The sequence below is a fragment of the Esox lucius genome, chromosome 20 (genome assembly GCF_011004845.1).
Source record: "Esox lucius isolate fEsoLuc1 chromosome 20, fEsoLuc1.pri, whole genome shotgun sequence".
NCBI classification, from domain to species: Eukaryota; Metazoa; Chordata; class Actinopteri; order Esociformes; family Esocidae; genus Esox; species Esox lucius.
The window spans coordinates 31,309,272-31,324,262 of record NC_047588.1 but is presented as its reverse complement, the minus strand read 5'-3'; the positions used below and the strand labels follow the sequence as shown (position 1 = coordinate 31,324,262).

The following is a 14,991-nucleotide window of genomic DNA, read 5'->3' as shown; positions in this document are numbered from 1 at the left end:
ATCAGTTAGGTTGCACCCCCTGCCTCCACGAGGAGTTGCGCTACGTGCTCTATCTCTAATTTGACAATACTGACCTCTCGTGGCTACAATGGTGTCATTGCGATTTACCCACATTCACGTGTAAGCTGCAAAGCAGATACTGCATATTAGTCGTGGAGGGCACTTAAGTACAATCGAAGGGTTGAGGGGATACTAAGGTTAGGACATAGCACTGATATGATAGAAATTTCACCGTCATGTTTAATTAATAATCAATCCAAATTAAATTTGAGTAGATTAGTGTTAGGACGGTAGTTCATGTCATGTACAGGTTCATGTTTATTGTTGTGTTGATAAGGCAGATGGCCTTGGACACAGTATGTGGAGCATTTTGGAGAGCAGAGAGAGCAGGGGTATCAGTTTGAACCTTCTTACCTGAAATCGCCACCCAGATAACCATTTATATCACCCATGCTGTCCATAAACCCATGTCACGCTCAAGGTTTTATGTTAAGATAACACTCAGGATAATATTCCTGATAATAATGAAAACTATAAATGACATCTATCGAGTCAGCAGGATCAGTTGGTGCGAACAAGCCAAGACATCAAGATGTGGTTGAACTTGTGTTTAGGCATTATAATTATTCTCAGTGTTGAATGCAAACCCTTGACAAATGGGATGCACAACAAGTTGCTGGTGATCTCCTTTGATGGTTTTAGATGGGACTATGATCAAGATGTGGACACTCCTAACATGGACAAACTAGTAGAAGATGGAGTAAAGGCCAAGTACATCACCCCTCCGGCTATCACCATGACGTCTCCATCTCACTTCACCACTATAACAGGTAGGGCATCTGTAACAGGTAAAACATCTGTTGACATGTGGAATGCATTTTAGCTGTTTGTTATCTTGGTGTGAAATGTGAGTATGGGGCCTGGGGCATTTCATCAGAATGGTTCTTTGTGGTGTGTGTCCTTCATGCGATGATACAACGGACATTACACTGTGGACTCACTTGCCAATGTTCTTGCTGAATTGTGTTTTTTGGGACACTGAATTGTGGTTCTTGGGACATTTTTTCAATACACCATCCAGGTCATGTAATGTGTATTAAAGTGTATGTTACTGATCCCTTTGTATTTTCAACTATTGCAGTAGCAGGTAGGGCTGTGATGAAAATGGAAACAACTGAATATTATTACAAGATTATGGATGAAGGCCATAATGAAAATAAACAGTTTTAATGAATTAATAAATACATAATGTATTCACTAAACATTTGTGTCAACTTTATTGTATGCAGAAAAAAATATCAAATAACAGATTAGTATTGGTTGTAAACACTTGTTCTGCTTATTTAGTTTGTGTTGCAAACTCTTTGTTGCAACTGTCTTTGATGCTCTAGCAGCACTAAGATGTGCAGGAGTCATTGATTTTCATTGGCAGGGATTGGGGAGTTTGGCAGGATTAAATTAGCTATGAAAAGAGCAAAGCGCAGGTAAGAAGTTAGAAAAACTGTCTCTTGTACATCTAACTCTGGGATTTATTATTTTTCAATGAATCTATTACAGACATTATGCCAAAGACGCAGCATAATGACTCTCCAAGTGGTGTAATGTAGTCCTGAGTGTTTTCGTTCTGATTTGATCTCTTGATTTGATTCAGAATCAGAAAGACGGTTTGAATATTGCTCTTCATCACTGCCCCCCCCAAAAAAAAGATACCTACAAGGACTTACAACAAAAACAAAGTCACGCAAAGTAATTAGAATATTATTCAAAATGATTCACAGCTGTGGTGACTGCCAAAACTGCTTCTGCCAAGTATTAGTTGTTGGTTTTCACAAGTCATACTCAAACACAGTCAATATATACAGTTTGGTGAGAAGTATTGTCCCCCTTCCAGTTTCTTAAATATTATATAACCTTTGTTTTTGTTTAGGAACCTAATAAATCCTTTTATACAAGAAAAAAAGAAGTGGCATTGACATAATTATTGACACCCCAGACTCAATATAGTGTCCTTATCCTACTAGAAGTCACTAGACCCCTGTGTTTATTATACTGGGTTCAACAACAATGTCTCTGGAACAGGATTTGTAGTCTTGAGATTGTCAATGATAGGATACAATCTTGTTTTAGACCTCCTAAGATTTACTAAATTATTCTAATGTTTTGGTTTTGTTGAACTGCAAAACAAGGAAATACATATGTGGGTATTAAAAGATTTGGGGATATTAACTGTTTTTTGAAGAAATTGTGCATTATTTGATTTAAGCACAAGGGTGTGGATACCTTTGGCCATGACTCCTTCGTGAGATCCTTGAGCATTAGTTACGCTGCAACCAGGATTCAAACGTGGCATTTCTGGCATAATTGAACATAATCTAACAGTCATGATGTTGCTTCAGTAGACATGTAGTCACAAACCAAACTTTTTAGTCTTCATTAATGAAACGTTACTCACCGGACCCCTGAGTGGCTTAAAGGCCCAAGCTGAAAAGATGTCCCTTCCAGGGGTCTTCTCATCCTGTCAGCTTCATAAACCTTGGAGTTGTACAGCTTTGTCAGCTCAGACATTTTTGACAGATCATAACTATAAGATCCTCCGCTACCTGTGAAGAAAGTATATTGCATTGACAAACTGTGATTACACTGTATTCATATAAAAAAGGTGTGTTCAGAATTAACCAATCACATTCAAACTCATGTTAAATAGAAGTCATTACACACCTGCCATCATTTAAAGTGACTCTGATTAATCACAAATATAGTTCAGCTGTTCTAGTAGGATTTGCCAGACATTTTCTTAGTTGCATCTCAGAGCAAAAGCCATGGTCCGCAGAGAGCTTCCAAAACATCAGAGAGTTCTCATTGTTGAAAGATATCAGTCAGGAGAGGGGTACAAAATAATTTCCAAAGCATTAGATATACCATGGAACACAGTGAAGACAGTCATCATCAAGTGGAGAAGATATGGCACAACAATTGATAAAAGACGAGAAGAAAACTGGTCAGGGAGGCTTCCAAGAGGCCTACAGCAACATTAAATAAACTGCAGGAATCTCTGGCAAGTACTGGCTGTGTGCTACATGTGACAACAATCTCCCTTATTCTTCATGTGAATGGGCTATGGGGTAGGGTGGCAAGACGGAAGCCTTTTCTTACAAAGAAAAACATCAAAGCCCGGCAGAAGTTTGCAAAAACAAACATCAAGTCTCCCAAAAGCATGGGGGAAAATGTGTTATGGTCTGACGAAACCAAGGTTGAACTTTTTGGCCATAATTCCAAAAGGTATGTTTGGCACCAAAACAACACTGCACATCACCCAAAGAACACCATACCCACAGTGAAGCATGATGGTGGCAGCATCATGCTTTGGGGAAGTTTTTTTTCCAGCTGGATCCGGAGCCTTAGTCAGGGTGGAGGGAATTATGAACAGTTCCAAATACCAGGTAATTTTGGCATAAAACCTTCAGGTGTCCGTTAGAAAGCTGAAGATGAAGTTCACCTTTCAGCACAACAATGACCCAAAGCACACATCCATATCCACAAAAGCATGGCTTCACCAGAAGAAGATTAACGTTTTCGAATGGCCCAGCCAGAGCCCAGACCTGAATCCAATTGAACATCTGTGGGGTGATCTGAAGAGGGCTGTGCACAGGAGATGTCCTCGCTATCTGACTGATTTGGAGTGCTTTTTCAAAGAAGAGTGGGCAAATATTGCCACGTTAAGATGTGCCATGCTAATAGACTCCTACCCAAATAGACTTAGTGCTGTAATAAAATCAAAAGGTGCTTCAACAAAGTATGTGCACACTTATGCAACCAGGTTATTGTGAGTTTTATTTTTACTAAAATCTTTTCCCTCAAAAATGTCAGTTTGTTTTTCAATTGAATTGTTCACATTATAGGTCACATTAAAGGTGGCAACATTTCTGACTTGATTCATCTTTGCCTCATTCTTTTACATCACAAGAACCTGGCATTTTATCAGAGGTGTGTAGACTTTTTATATCCACTGTAGACTTTGAGGGGTGGCCAGTCCTCTTCTGGCTGGGCAAGATAAAGATTATAAGAGTACATAACCTTTTGGGCCATGTCAATGTTGTTGGGTGACAAGCAGGTCAATAAATGCATAATTTTGGGCAGTGTCCAGAGTCTTTAAATAGGATCCAATTCAGCTGCATAGCCCAATGAAAAAGGACAGGGACAATCAGGTGGGGTGTTGGCAGTGGCAGCAGGAAAATGCAGTTTCGAAATACGGTATTGTAAGGACAGCTGTCCTTTTGAAGGACCTAAGAGAGATTTTTTTTTAGAGCCTTTAAAAATGTTCTGTCATAATGTCCCAATTCGGGTTAAGGATTGCTAAAATGACCTAATTTTAATCTGGCCCTATAAAGCTACATGGTATTATTAATAAATACAAATCTCACTTTCCATTTTTGGGAAAACCCCAGAAATCCACAGACCAATTTTTTTATTACACAATATACCATGGGTTTAACTCAAAATTCCTTGCTTCCTTTTGTAATTCCACTGTTAACCAGATTATAGTAGCAATGAGCTCTGCACCTCAGGGGATTTTGATATTTGTCAAATATAACCACAATTAAAGGCTGTGTCCAGGGACTCTGTGTTGTGCAGAAGACCATACCTTAATATTATCATTGACAATACCATACAAGGTGAAAAGCCCCAGACTGCAGTGTGTACTGTAATATTTTTGCAGTGTGCTGCCAGGGGCATGGCTCAATGTGAGCGGACTCAAACGTTTGACCCCGTCTACTGTTTTTTTTTTAATCTTAGGTTTGACAATCACAAACTGAATAGAAACCCATTTCATTTTTGAACATGGTAAGATATAATATATAAAGTGGTACTAGCAAGTTATAACACTTTTTCCTTCATACTATATTTGAGACATGGTACTGATATTGTTGCAGTGAACAACAGACTTGTTATGTTTTACATAACATTGAGCCCCGCCCTGAACTGCACACTGCAGTCAGGGGTACTTGCACAAGGTCATATTGCTTAATCATTGTACAATACTGAAAGTTGTAAATGCCGTCCTTGATTACCTTAATAAAACACAGAACTATATCCTTATGGGCCTGTTGATAGAATATGATAATATTTTTGCTGTTATGAGAGAATAGTCACTTATCATTATATTTTATCTCTATCTCTCAAAGGTAGATGGATAGAGGATCATGGAGTTGTCCACAATATGATGTTTAATTCCACAACTCATAAGAAACTCCCTCATAGAGTTACCATGAAGACTTCAGAGTGGTGGGACAATGGAGCCTTGCCATTGTGGATTACAGCTCAGAACCAGGTAAATAACTGGTCAAAATGTGATCATGGTAATACAATAACACAAATCCAAGTTCTCTGTTATACAGATCTAGGATACTGTACTATTTATAACTACAACAGTAAGATTCATTTTCTACCGATATAAAGTAGCGCTGATTAAAAGTAAGATTTGTTGACCCATATAAGTTCAAAAAACACAAGCACTTTATATTCACCAGTGTTTTTCTTTTAGGGCCGGAAAACAGGTTCCTTTTACTTTCCAGGAGGTGGAGCGAATTACAGCGGTCAGTCTGTAAACCGGGTTATGGTTGAAGAACCACGTCAACCAAATGAAAATGAAACCCAATGGCGTGATAACATAGACACTGTACTGAGGTGGTTCACTAAAGAAGACATTGACTTTGTGACTTTGTATTATGGAGAGCCTGATCGTGTAGGCCATGCGAAAGGACCAGACCATATTGAAAGGAAAAACGTTATAAAGCAGATTGACCGCACTATAGGATATCTGAGGGAAGCAATCCAGCGAGAGGGCTTGTCCCAAAGCCTAAACGTCATCATCACCTCTGACCATGGCATGACCACAGTTAAAAAAAGACCTCTTGTAGATGAGATAGTCCTCTCTAACTATCTCAATTTGCTCCACTTAGTAAATTTTGAACTTCTTGACTATGGTGGGTTTGGAATGATCACACCAAGAAAGGGAAAGGAACAGGAGGTGTATGACTCTCTCATGAAGGCCCCTAACCTGACAGTCTACAAGAAAGAAGGAATGCCAGAGAATTTTCATTTGTCGAAGAATGACAGAATACAACCTATTATTGTCATTGCTGACCTTGGTTTCAACTTAAACTCGGTTGGTGTCAGTGTTTATGACTTTCCAAATTCAATGCTTAAAAGTGAAAATATCACTGATTTCTTCTAATGAATGTCATTTCAACAGAGGTTAATCTTCTATGTGAACAAAGGAGATCATGGATTCAACATGAATGAAATGGACATGAAGACAATTTTTCGAGCCTTTGGACCAGATTTCAAGAAGAATTATCTGTCAGAGCCCTTTGACAGTATCCACATCTACCCTTTAATGTGCAAACTTCTGCAGATCGATCCAGCCCCACACAATGGCTCATTATCCGTCACTGAGGGCATGCTGATTCAGAACGGTACAGATCTAAAACATCTCCTATAAGAATTTTATCATAAAAATCCATGAGAATCTTTTATGATCAAAATCCGTGAGTCTCATGTGAGCCTAACTATTGACAATATTTTTTTCTACACAGGTGGGAGAACAAATCAGCTGTCCATTGGTGTTCTGACATTAAATGTTATCTACATTTTATTTATAATGTAGCTATTTCTGTTCTTGGTTAATTTCTTAAATGTACTGTTCATGAAAAATATCCATATGATTTCATTACATGCTGAATAAAACTAGAAAGGTTAATCCTTGGCTCCAGTATATTTGTAATGAAGTACACTTGAGACTCCAGAGAGAAGCAAAGCCTTAGGCTAGGCTAAGATACAAAAGGGGATATGTAGAATCTATGTCGAAAAGGTCTAAGGAGAGAAACACTGGCCATAACACAGAAATATCGATTAAATAACTGTAAGAAAAGGCTTCCTAGAACGCTCATAGAAACAGCTATACCTCACAAAGGACAGTGCACGGAACTGAACAAAATAGTGAGGCTGATCAGAAACAGGTGGGTGGTTATTCTGCTGATTGGGATCTGAAGAGTGAGTTGCGTTCATGGGATTGGTGGCTTGGTTAAGGGAGTGAGTTGCATTCAGGGGATTGGTGGCTTGGTTAAGGAAGTGAGTTGCATTCAGGGGATTGGTGGCTTGGTTAAGGGAGTGAATTGCGTTCATGGGATTGGTGGCTTGGTTAAGGGAGTGAGTTGAGTTCAGGTGATTGGTGGCTTGGTTAAGGGAGTGAGTTGCGTTCAGGGGATTGGTGGCTTGATTAAGGGAGTGAGTTGCGTTCAGGGGATTGGTGGCTTGGTTAAGGGAGTGAGTTGCGTTCAGGGGATTGGTGGCTTGGTTGAGGGAGTGAGTTGCGTTTAGGGGATTGGTGGCTTGGTTAAGGGAGTGAGTTGCGTTCAGGGGATTGGTGGCTTGGTTGAGGGAGTGAGTTGCGTTTAGGGGATTGGTTGCTTGGTTGGGGGAGTGACATGGAGGTAGACCTTACATTAATGTAAAAAATACATATATTTCCAAAGCTTTCACTATTCTAATTAATTGAAAAAGTATTTTCCTTTCCTTCAAAATATGTATATTATTTGGAATAATATATTATTTTAATAGTAGTTTTATTTTACATCTGTTTATACTGTATGTATTTGTTGGTTATGTTTTTATTAAATCAGTTAATAATGAATTAATATTGCATTCAGCTTTAAAATATGAATACTTAACAAGAAACCATAATTTTATCAAAAGATTAACAATAGAATTGCTAAAATACTTAAACTTTGTCAGAACAGGTACAAATTACAAAAAAAACTAAAATTGATGAAGTATTTGAATTAAACCTTTGTATAAAATCTGTTTGTGCCACCTTTTTCATCAAATTTTTTCACAGATATAGATTCATGATATGGCCACCATGGAAAGGTAAATTCAAAAGTGCAATGGCTTGGTTTAAGGATAGTATTGTCTGATGGAAGCTATCAGGGAAAGTTCCAATTATGTTTGGGTTGGGGGGCTAATTAAAATATGCAACATGTCTCGCTATTCAGACGTGTCCCACCATGTAGACGTGTCCCACCCTGTAGACGTGTCCCACCATGTAGACGTGTCCCACCATGTAGACGTGTCCCACCATGTAAACGTGTCCCACTATGTAAACGTGTCCCACCATGTAGACGTGTCCCACCATGTAGACGTGTCCCACCCTGTAAACGTGTCCCACCCTGTAAACGTGTCCCACCATGTAGACGTGTCCCACCATGTAAACGTGTCCCACCCTGTAAACGTGTCCCACCATGTAGACGTGTCCCACTATGCAGACGTGTCCCACCATGTAGACGTGTCCCACCATGTAAACGTGTCCCACCATGTAGACGTGTCCCACCCTGTAAACGTGTCCCACCATGTAGACGTGTCCCACTATGTAAACGTGTCCCACCATGTAAACGTGTCCCACCATGTAGACGTGTCCCACCCTGTAAACGTGTCCCACCATGTAGACGTGTCCCACCATGTAAACGTGTCCCACCATGTAGACGTGTCCCACCCTGTAAACGTGTCCCACCATGTAGACGTGTCCCACCATGTAGACGTGTCCCACTATGTAAACGTGTCCCACCATGTAGACGTGTCCCACTATGCAGACGTGTCCCACCATGTAAATGTGTCCCACTATGTAAACGTGTCCCACCATGTAGACGTGTCCCACCATGTAAACGTGTCCCACCATGTAGACATGTCCCACCCTGTAAACGTGTCCCACCATGTAGACGTGTCCCACCATGTAAACGTGTCCCACCCTGTAAACGTGTCCCACCATGCAGACGTGTCCCACCATGTAAACGTGTCCCACTATGTAAACGTGTCCCACCATGTAGAAGTGTCCCACCATGTAAACGTGTCCCACCATGTAAACGTGTCCCACCATGTAAACGTGTCCCACCATGTAGAAGTGTCCCACCATGTAAACGTGTCCCATTATGTAAATGTGTCCCACCATGTAAATGTGTCCCACCATGTAAACGTGTCCCACCATGTAAACGTGTCCCACCATGTAGACGTGTCCCACCATGTAAACGTGTCCCGTCCTGTAGACATTTATGCAGATGTGTCCCACCATGTAGACATGTGCCACTATATGTTTTGTAAGTAGGAAAACCTGCAAAATCGGCAGTGTATCAAATTCTTGTTCTCCCCAAAGTATTTCCTTCATCGAGACCCAATGTGTGATTTACTGTAGGTGTTCCCTTAGTTTTTTTGAGCCGTGTGTATTGTAAGGTGAATTATGAGTGCAGTACTTAACATTCCCCGTCCAATCTCAAACACTGGAGGTTTTCCCTGCTTGTCGAGATATTTAATCAATTGAATGTCTTGCTGAAAACATAAACATGTATGTAGTTATTTGTTGGTTAATTATTGTGTAGTGGCTTGGTACGGAAACATCACAAAACACATTTCCAAACGGTTCAAGGAAAATTACATTGAATTCAGTTTACCAGACTGGCCTGGAGTCCTCAGATCTCAACCCAGTACAGCATCTTTCTAATGGAACTGGCTGTTGTCAGAATGAATATGTTGCTGTCCAATCAGCAGCAATTGCAAAGTGATGCCATTGGATTAGAATAGATTTATAACCCTGTGGGATGTTTCAGGAAACATGCCCAGATGAATTCAGGCTGTTCTGGAGGCAAAGGGTGGGTCCAACCCAATACTAAATGGGTGTACCTAATATATTGGCCATTGAGTATTTTACATAATTTTTAATAAACATCTTGAAAACTGGATTTCCCCTAGCTGATTATAGTCACCAGCCAGTAGTGATTCTAACTAATCACCTCTGTGCTTGATCAATATAGAGTTTGAATGATAATGAAAACGTAACCAGGATTTGAACTTTTCTAGTTCTCTATAAAGACTAACATCATGAAACATAAAAATTATTGAATCAAGATTAAGTAATTACTTAGCTTAGAGCTGTGATTTCACACATAAAACGAGTAGGCCCTAGGACTGTACTCCCGGAATGTGATGTAATTGTGGCCATCAGCTTCTACATTAAAGAAGAACCAGTGCATTTGTAACTTATAAGAATGGCAATTAAGCGATTGCAGGAACATATGAAGTGTAAAAAAACAAAAATCTGGATATTCAGGGGAGAATCGTTATTTACAAGAGACATTTTTACTTGGATATTTTATTATTTCTTATTTGGCAAAAACACCTACATTAACTGAAAAAAGTGTTTAAAATGCCGAGCGGGTTGATTGCCCCCTCCTTCCAAGTACATTTCTGTCACTAAAAATAACACTTCAGGGTGTTGTCTATCTCCTAGTATTTATAATATGAAGCCAATGATAACCTATGAGTGGTGACACTTCGTGTTGTCATGTGACGTGCTACTGTAAAAACCGGTTCGGTCAAATAGATAAAGCCCGACCTGGCTTCGGTCAGAAGTGTATACTATTGAATGTACGCGATAGAACCACTTCAGTTTCGAATTCGTAGAACTTACTAGTAAGTTTGTAGTTTTAAACCACGTGCACGTTATTTGGACACACATATATTTTTTACATTTAACTACAGTATTATATGAACGTATAAGTTAAAGGGTAAAGATGTTAAGTTTTGTCTTGCAAGAAGTTTCGAATAACACGCAGCAAAACACAACAAGGTCGGAGGACTGGACTATTGTGAGTTATTTATCATTTAAGTATTACGTGTTGCCATTATTTGTAGATAAAACACTGTGTCGTGTATTTTAGTTGTTAGTCAAACAATGTGAATTTATCAGTTGTAGTTATATCAGCCACATCAATGTGTGCAATGCCGCAATGTCGATCGGCAAAATCGCTGTTTTCGGTGGGCATGGGACATTTCCCACATTGGCACTGTAGCTTGGAATAAATATAAATACTCATGAAATCACCAGAACTGGCTAAAGTAGCGCAACTTTACCCATGTGACGTTCCAGCAATATCTTTTTGTTTCTAAATAACTCCCCCCCCCCTCCCTCCACCCCCTGAAGGTGTACTTCGCTGTCAGATGGATCCAGCTGTCTATGGCAGTGCTAAGGTAAGCTGGGTTCAGCATTTACAAACTCAGTGAAAGTCCCGGAATAATAGCCAACAGGAAACACTTTAAACTGTCAACCTTTTGTTTCTCTTTGTTCCTTGCAGCATTTTAGGTTCGGCCTCCATAATTGTTTATGCAACTTTTCAACGTCTCGTAAGGACACCTGAGGTTGGTTATACACTTGTTACTTTCTTTGGTGGATACTTAACTCTGCTATTTTGCAATGGATTCTTAGATTGTTCCTTACGAAAAAAGTGAACTTAAAAACGAACTCCGTATTTACAACATTGCCCACTGAACAAAATCATTTCAAATAGGTATTTTCATCTCCAGCGGCCATACTACTGGGCAGCAGAGAGTTGTCAACAGGGCCAGATAATCTAAAGGTTGAATCCTAGAGCCGATAAATTTTTTTTTGCCCCTATAGCTAGATACATTACTAAAATGTTAAGCTAATTTATGATGCACACTTTTTTGTAAGAGCTCCCACTTTTCAAGAGTCTGTTGTCCAGGAGAAACTATAATCCATAATTCGGATTCTTTAAGACAGCTTTAGTGAAAACATGTATGGTTGAAATAAGTAAAAATCACTTATTAAATGTATAGTTATTGAATGTGTTGTTACTTCAATGTGATTTGTCTATTTAAATTTTTCTAAGTATTATGGTGATTTCCCTGCGATTACCAGACTTTGAATAACACTGTCTAACATTAAGATGTAAAATATGTTTCTAATTCCCAAACTGATCACCAATAATCTTATTGACAGTTCCAGCCATTGTTGTTCCTGAGTGTGACAGACTTTCTGTTGGCACTCAGCTGGCTGATAGGAGCAGTTCTGTTCACCCAGGATGGTGATAACCATGGCAACTGCTACAACCTGCACATCGTTGAACAGGCATGTAAACAGACATAATCCAGTTGACTACTAAAGTTAGAGTTGACTGTATTTATATGCCTTTAGGAAAAATACTTCAAACAATAACAAATAGTTGCCCAAGCCAAATCTAGGTCAGGTTGAACTGAAGTAGAGCAGAATGTACTGTTGCACAATTTGACCCTCTCCAATTCATTATGTTAGAAGGGGATAAAGGAGTCTGGATGTCTGACCCATTTCACTTGTATTTGTGCACTGGACTGGTTAAGTGAAAATTATGATATATAACAGTACAAACAAAACCAGTGATGGCACTAAATACTTCCAACAAAGAACACCATTCAAATGGTGCGTGAATTCACTCCTCTAACCAAATAAGCAAATGGAAGCACTGACTGTGAAACTCCATGTCTTCAGATGCTGTACATGGCCTCGTTCTTCTACACATTGAACTATGTATGGACCCTCTACTCTGGGCTGAAGAACAAATTCTACAGGAGCCTTAATGGATGCCCAGCCCATGTAGGTGTAACCTGACAAGTCATTAAAATGTTTGTGTCCATCCGTTTGTTGTTAAACTTATTAAGCTTGTCGGGTTTAATTCTGGCCCTCTGTTTTGTTAAAGTACACTACCAAAGTAAGCAGTTTTAGCAAGTTGGCTGCAGTCTTGTCCTGGTAAGTATAGACAATTTCACAGTTACAACATTCTTGTATGCTGCATGTATTTTCAATGTGCTGCAGATGATAAAATGCATGTAATCCAGCAATATTATTTTGTCTTGTTTTTCTAGTGTCTTTCCAGTGCTGCTTATGGTGCCAGTATTTGTAACCGGAAACATGGGCTACTGTTACAGGAACTTCAGTAAGCCATACAAGTATGTACAGTATGACTTTAACATAACTCATACGATGGAGGTTCCTTTGGGATAGACATCGAATTATGTCCATACCACTTCTGTGCTTTAAATTGTTGAATTAATATGACAAAGTCATGAATTTCAATGTTTTTTAGGCTCAATTACCTTGTTGATTAAAGGTTTACACTGGTTTGATTAACCTCCTGCTGCCAGCACATCTCATATGGGAATTAAAGACATTTATAATGTATTTTTAGAAATTGCATTTTAATGGGTGACGGACGTGTATTTGGAAGATCTGTTGGTGAACACGTATATTATCATGTGTGTCCCCCCCCCATGGTATGGGGTTAGGTGCCTTCTAATGCACACAGAGGCACTCTTTGTATCCGCTGACTTCCTTGAGTTGAAGGTGGACTCGGCTTGCCAACGGTTGCACATGTACAGTATTGCTGCCTTCCTTACAGCCTTCGTCCTCACCTTTATTGGCATTGTGGTGAGTCACCTATTAAGCGGTTGCAATACTGGACTGTAACTGGATGAAACCAGTCTCATATACCTTGTGTCTACGTCAGGTGCTCATGGGGAAAGCCCGCGCCATGTACAGACGTTGTGTTACAACCAGTGGTTTCCTCAGCGACAGGCAGTGGACGTCCCTTCGCGGTCTAGAGCGACGCATGCTACTTTACCCCTCCGTGTTCCTCTTTTGTTGGGGCCCAGGTAACAATATGACATCCTGAGCTGGTTTGGCCACAATCATTGGAGCCCCGGGGCGTGCGAAATGCTTTGAAGCAGCTACCAATTACAAAGTCCTTTTGTAATATAACACTAAATGAAACAATAATAGTATTTGACTTTGTTTACCCTCATTTCAGCTGTCTTGCTGGCAGCCATGATTCTGTACAACCCGAGAACAGTAGAGGGAGTTGTAGGTGTCATTCTCTACGTCTTACAGGTAAATCTACCTGTGAAACCAACATCCAAACCTTGTGCAACCCCATCTTTAGTCCATGGTTTAAATTCTAATGTTCCTCTCTTTACCTTACAGGCCTTCACCTCGTCCTCTCAAGGTCTTCTGAACTGTGTGGTGTATGGCTGGACACAGAGACACTTCCGCTTAGCTAGCAAAGATGCCCTAAGGGACATGGATACCCAGACCCCACTTTTGAGATCTCAAAAGAAAGGGTATAAAACACTTTGGTCCACACCGTCCCCCAATACAGATGGGAGTGGCTGATCCTCTTCAACCAAAACATTTTACTCATCATTTACTGATGGTGTTTTGTGAGAGGATGGAGAACAAAACCTTTTGTGCAAGACTAAAGGTTTCCTTTTTAAAGTTGGGGACAGTCCCTTGGAAAACACCTGTATCTAATGAAAAAAGAATACCCAAGGTTGTACGTAAGAGACAGCAGAGTCAAAGGCCACTGAGAAACAATGAAAAAGAACCAGGGAATTTACAAGAGGAAGAGCAGCAATGAAACAGGATCTGAGAGCTCTGTACTGTCATCACGATCAGATTCACTCCTCCCTACCACTTGTTCTGATTACATGGGTTTGTACAAAACATTGTCTTCTGCATTCGTGTTTAGAATCTCCCAGAGTAACTGAGGGCAGCCATTTCTGAAAGGCCTTATAGCAGCGTGCTGTGTCTTTTATTCATTGGGCCCCTGATTGAGCCTAGCCAAGTGGGGGGGGGGGGGTGTGAGTGGCCTGTCACTTCTCATGTTGACAGAACAAAGGAACTCCATTCACAGAGATGCTGCCCGACATACCATGTTGGCCCATTGTGCTGGATGATGGCTCTATACACGCAAGTGTGTGCAATAATTAGTTCTCACATGGGCTTGTTCACTGGCACGTTACAATAAGTCTATGGTCTCTCTGTGGGTTTATTGCAATCAAATACATTTTATTAATCACGGGATTGTGTATGCTAAGCAAAAAATGGGACCGGCATGGCAATGGGATGAATAGCAGAACATGCATAAATGTAATTGTAAAATACAAGTAAAATATATTTTAAAGCTTCATTGGACAGTTTCTGCTTCAGTCAATCAATGTGAAACAGGCATTGCAGCTTAAACAGTGACTGCCGCAGTCATTCACTCCCACATCCGGCCAGCTCCATCATGGCAATTATCAAATATGAGGCTGTAGTCCGTGCCTCCAGCTTTGACG

At 40.1% G+C, this 14,991-nt stretch overlaps 3 protein-coding genes across 3 annotated transcripts; all 3 read left to right on the top strand.

Annotated features, from left to right (window-relative positions):
* Nucleotides 1-578: 578 nt before the first annotated feature.
* Nucleotides 579-7,388, top strand: zgc:153896 (alkaline phosphatase family protein). The gene is made up of 5 exons (XM_010905216.5): nt 579-830; nt 5,184-5,329; nt 5,543-6,166; nt 6,254-6,476; nt 6,597-7,388. Exons 1-5 carry the CDS (start codon nt 593-595, stop codon nt 6,665-6,667), a joined length of 1,302 nt encoding a protein of 433 aa, XP_010903518.2. The 5' UTR covers nt 579-592; the 3' UTR covers nt 6,668-7,388.
* A 643-nt stretch (nt 7,389-8,031) lies between these two features.
* Nucleotides 8,032-9,309, top strand: LOC114829736 (putative protein FAM47C). Its single transcript, XM_034288767.1, has one exon. The coding sequence runs from the start codon at nt 8,032-8,034 to the stop codon at nt 9,151-9,153; it is 1,122 nt and encodes a 373-aa protein (XP_034144658.1). The 3' UTR covers nt 9,154-9,309.
* Nucleotides 9,310-10,429: 1,120 nt separating this feature from the next.
* On the top strand, nt 10,430-14,841 carry tmem116 (transmembrane protein 116). Its single transcript, XM_010905217.5, has 11 exons — nt 10,430-10,694; nt 11,030-11,076; nt 11,181-11,244; nt 11,846-11,974; nt 12,371-12,475; nt 12,579-12,628; nt 12,745-12,828; nt 13,165-13,306; nt 13,386-13,530; nt 13,686-13,765; nt 13,859-14,841. The coding sequence occupies exons 1-11, from the start codon at nt 10,620-10,622 to the stop codon at nt 14,045-14,047; spliced, it is 1,110 nt and encodes a 369-aa protein (XP_010903519.2). The 5' UTR covers nt 10,430-10,619; the 3' UTR covers nt 14,048-14,841.
* The last annotated feature ends 150 nt before the right edge of the window (nt 14,842-14,991 follow it).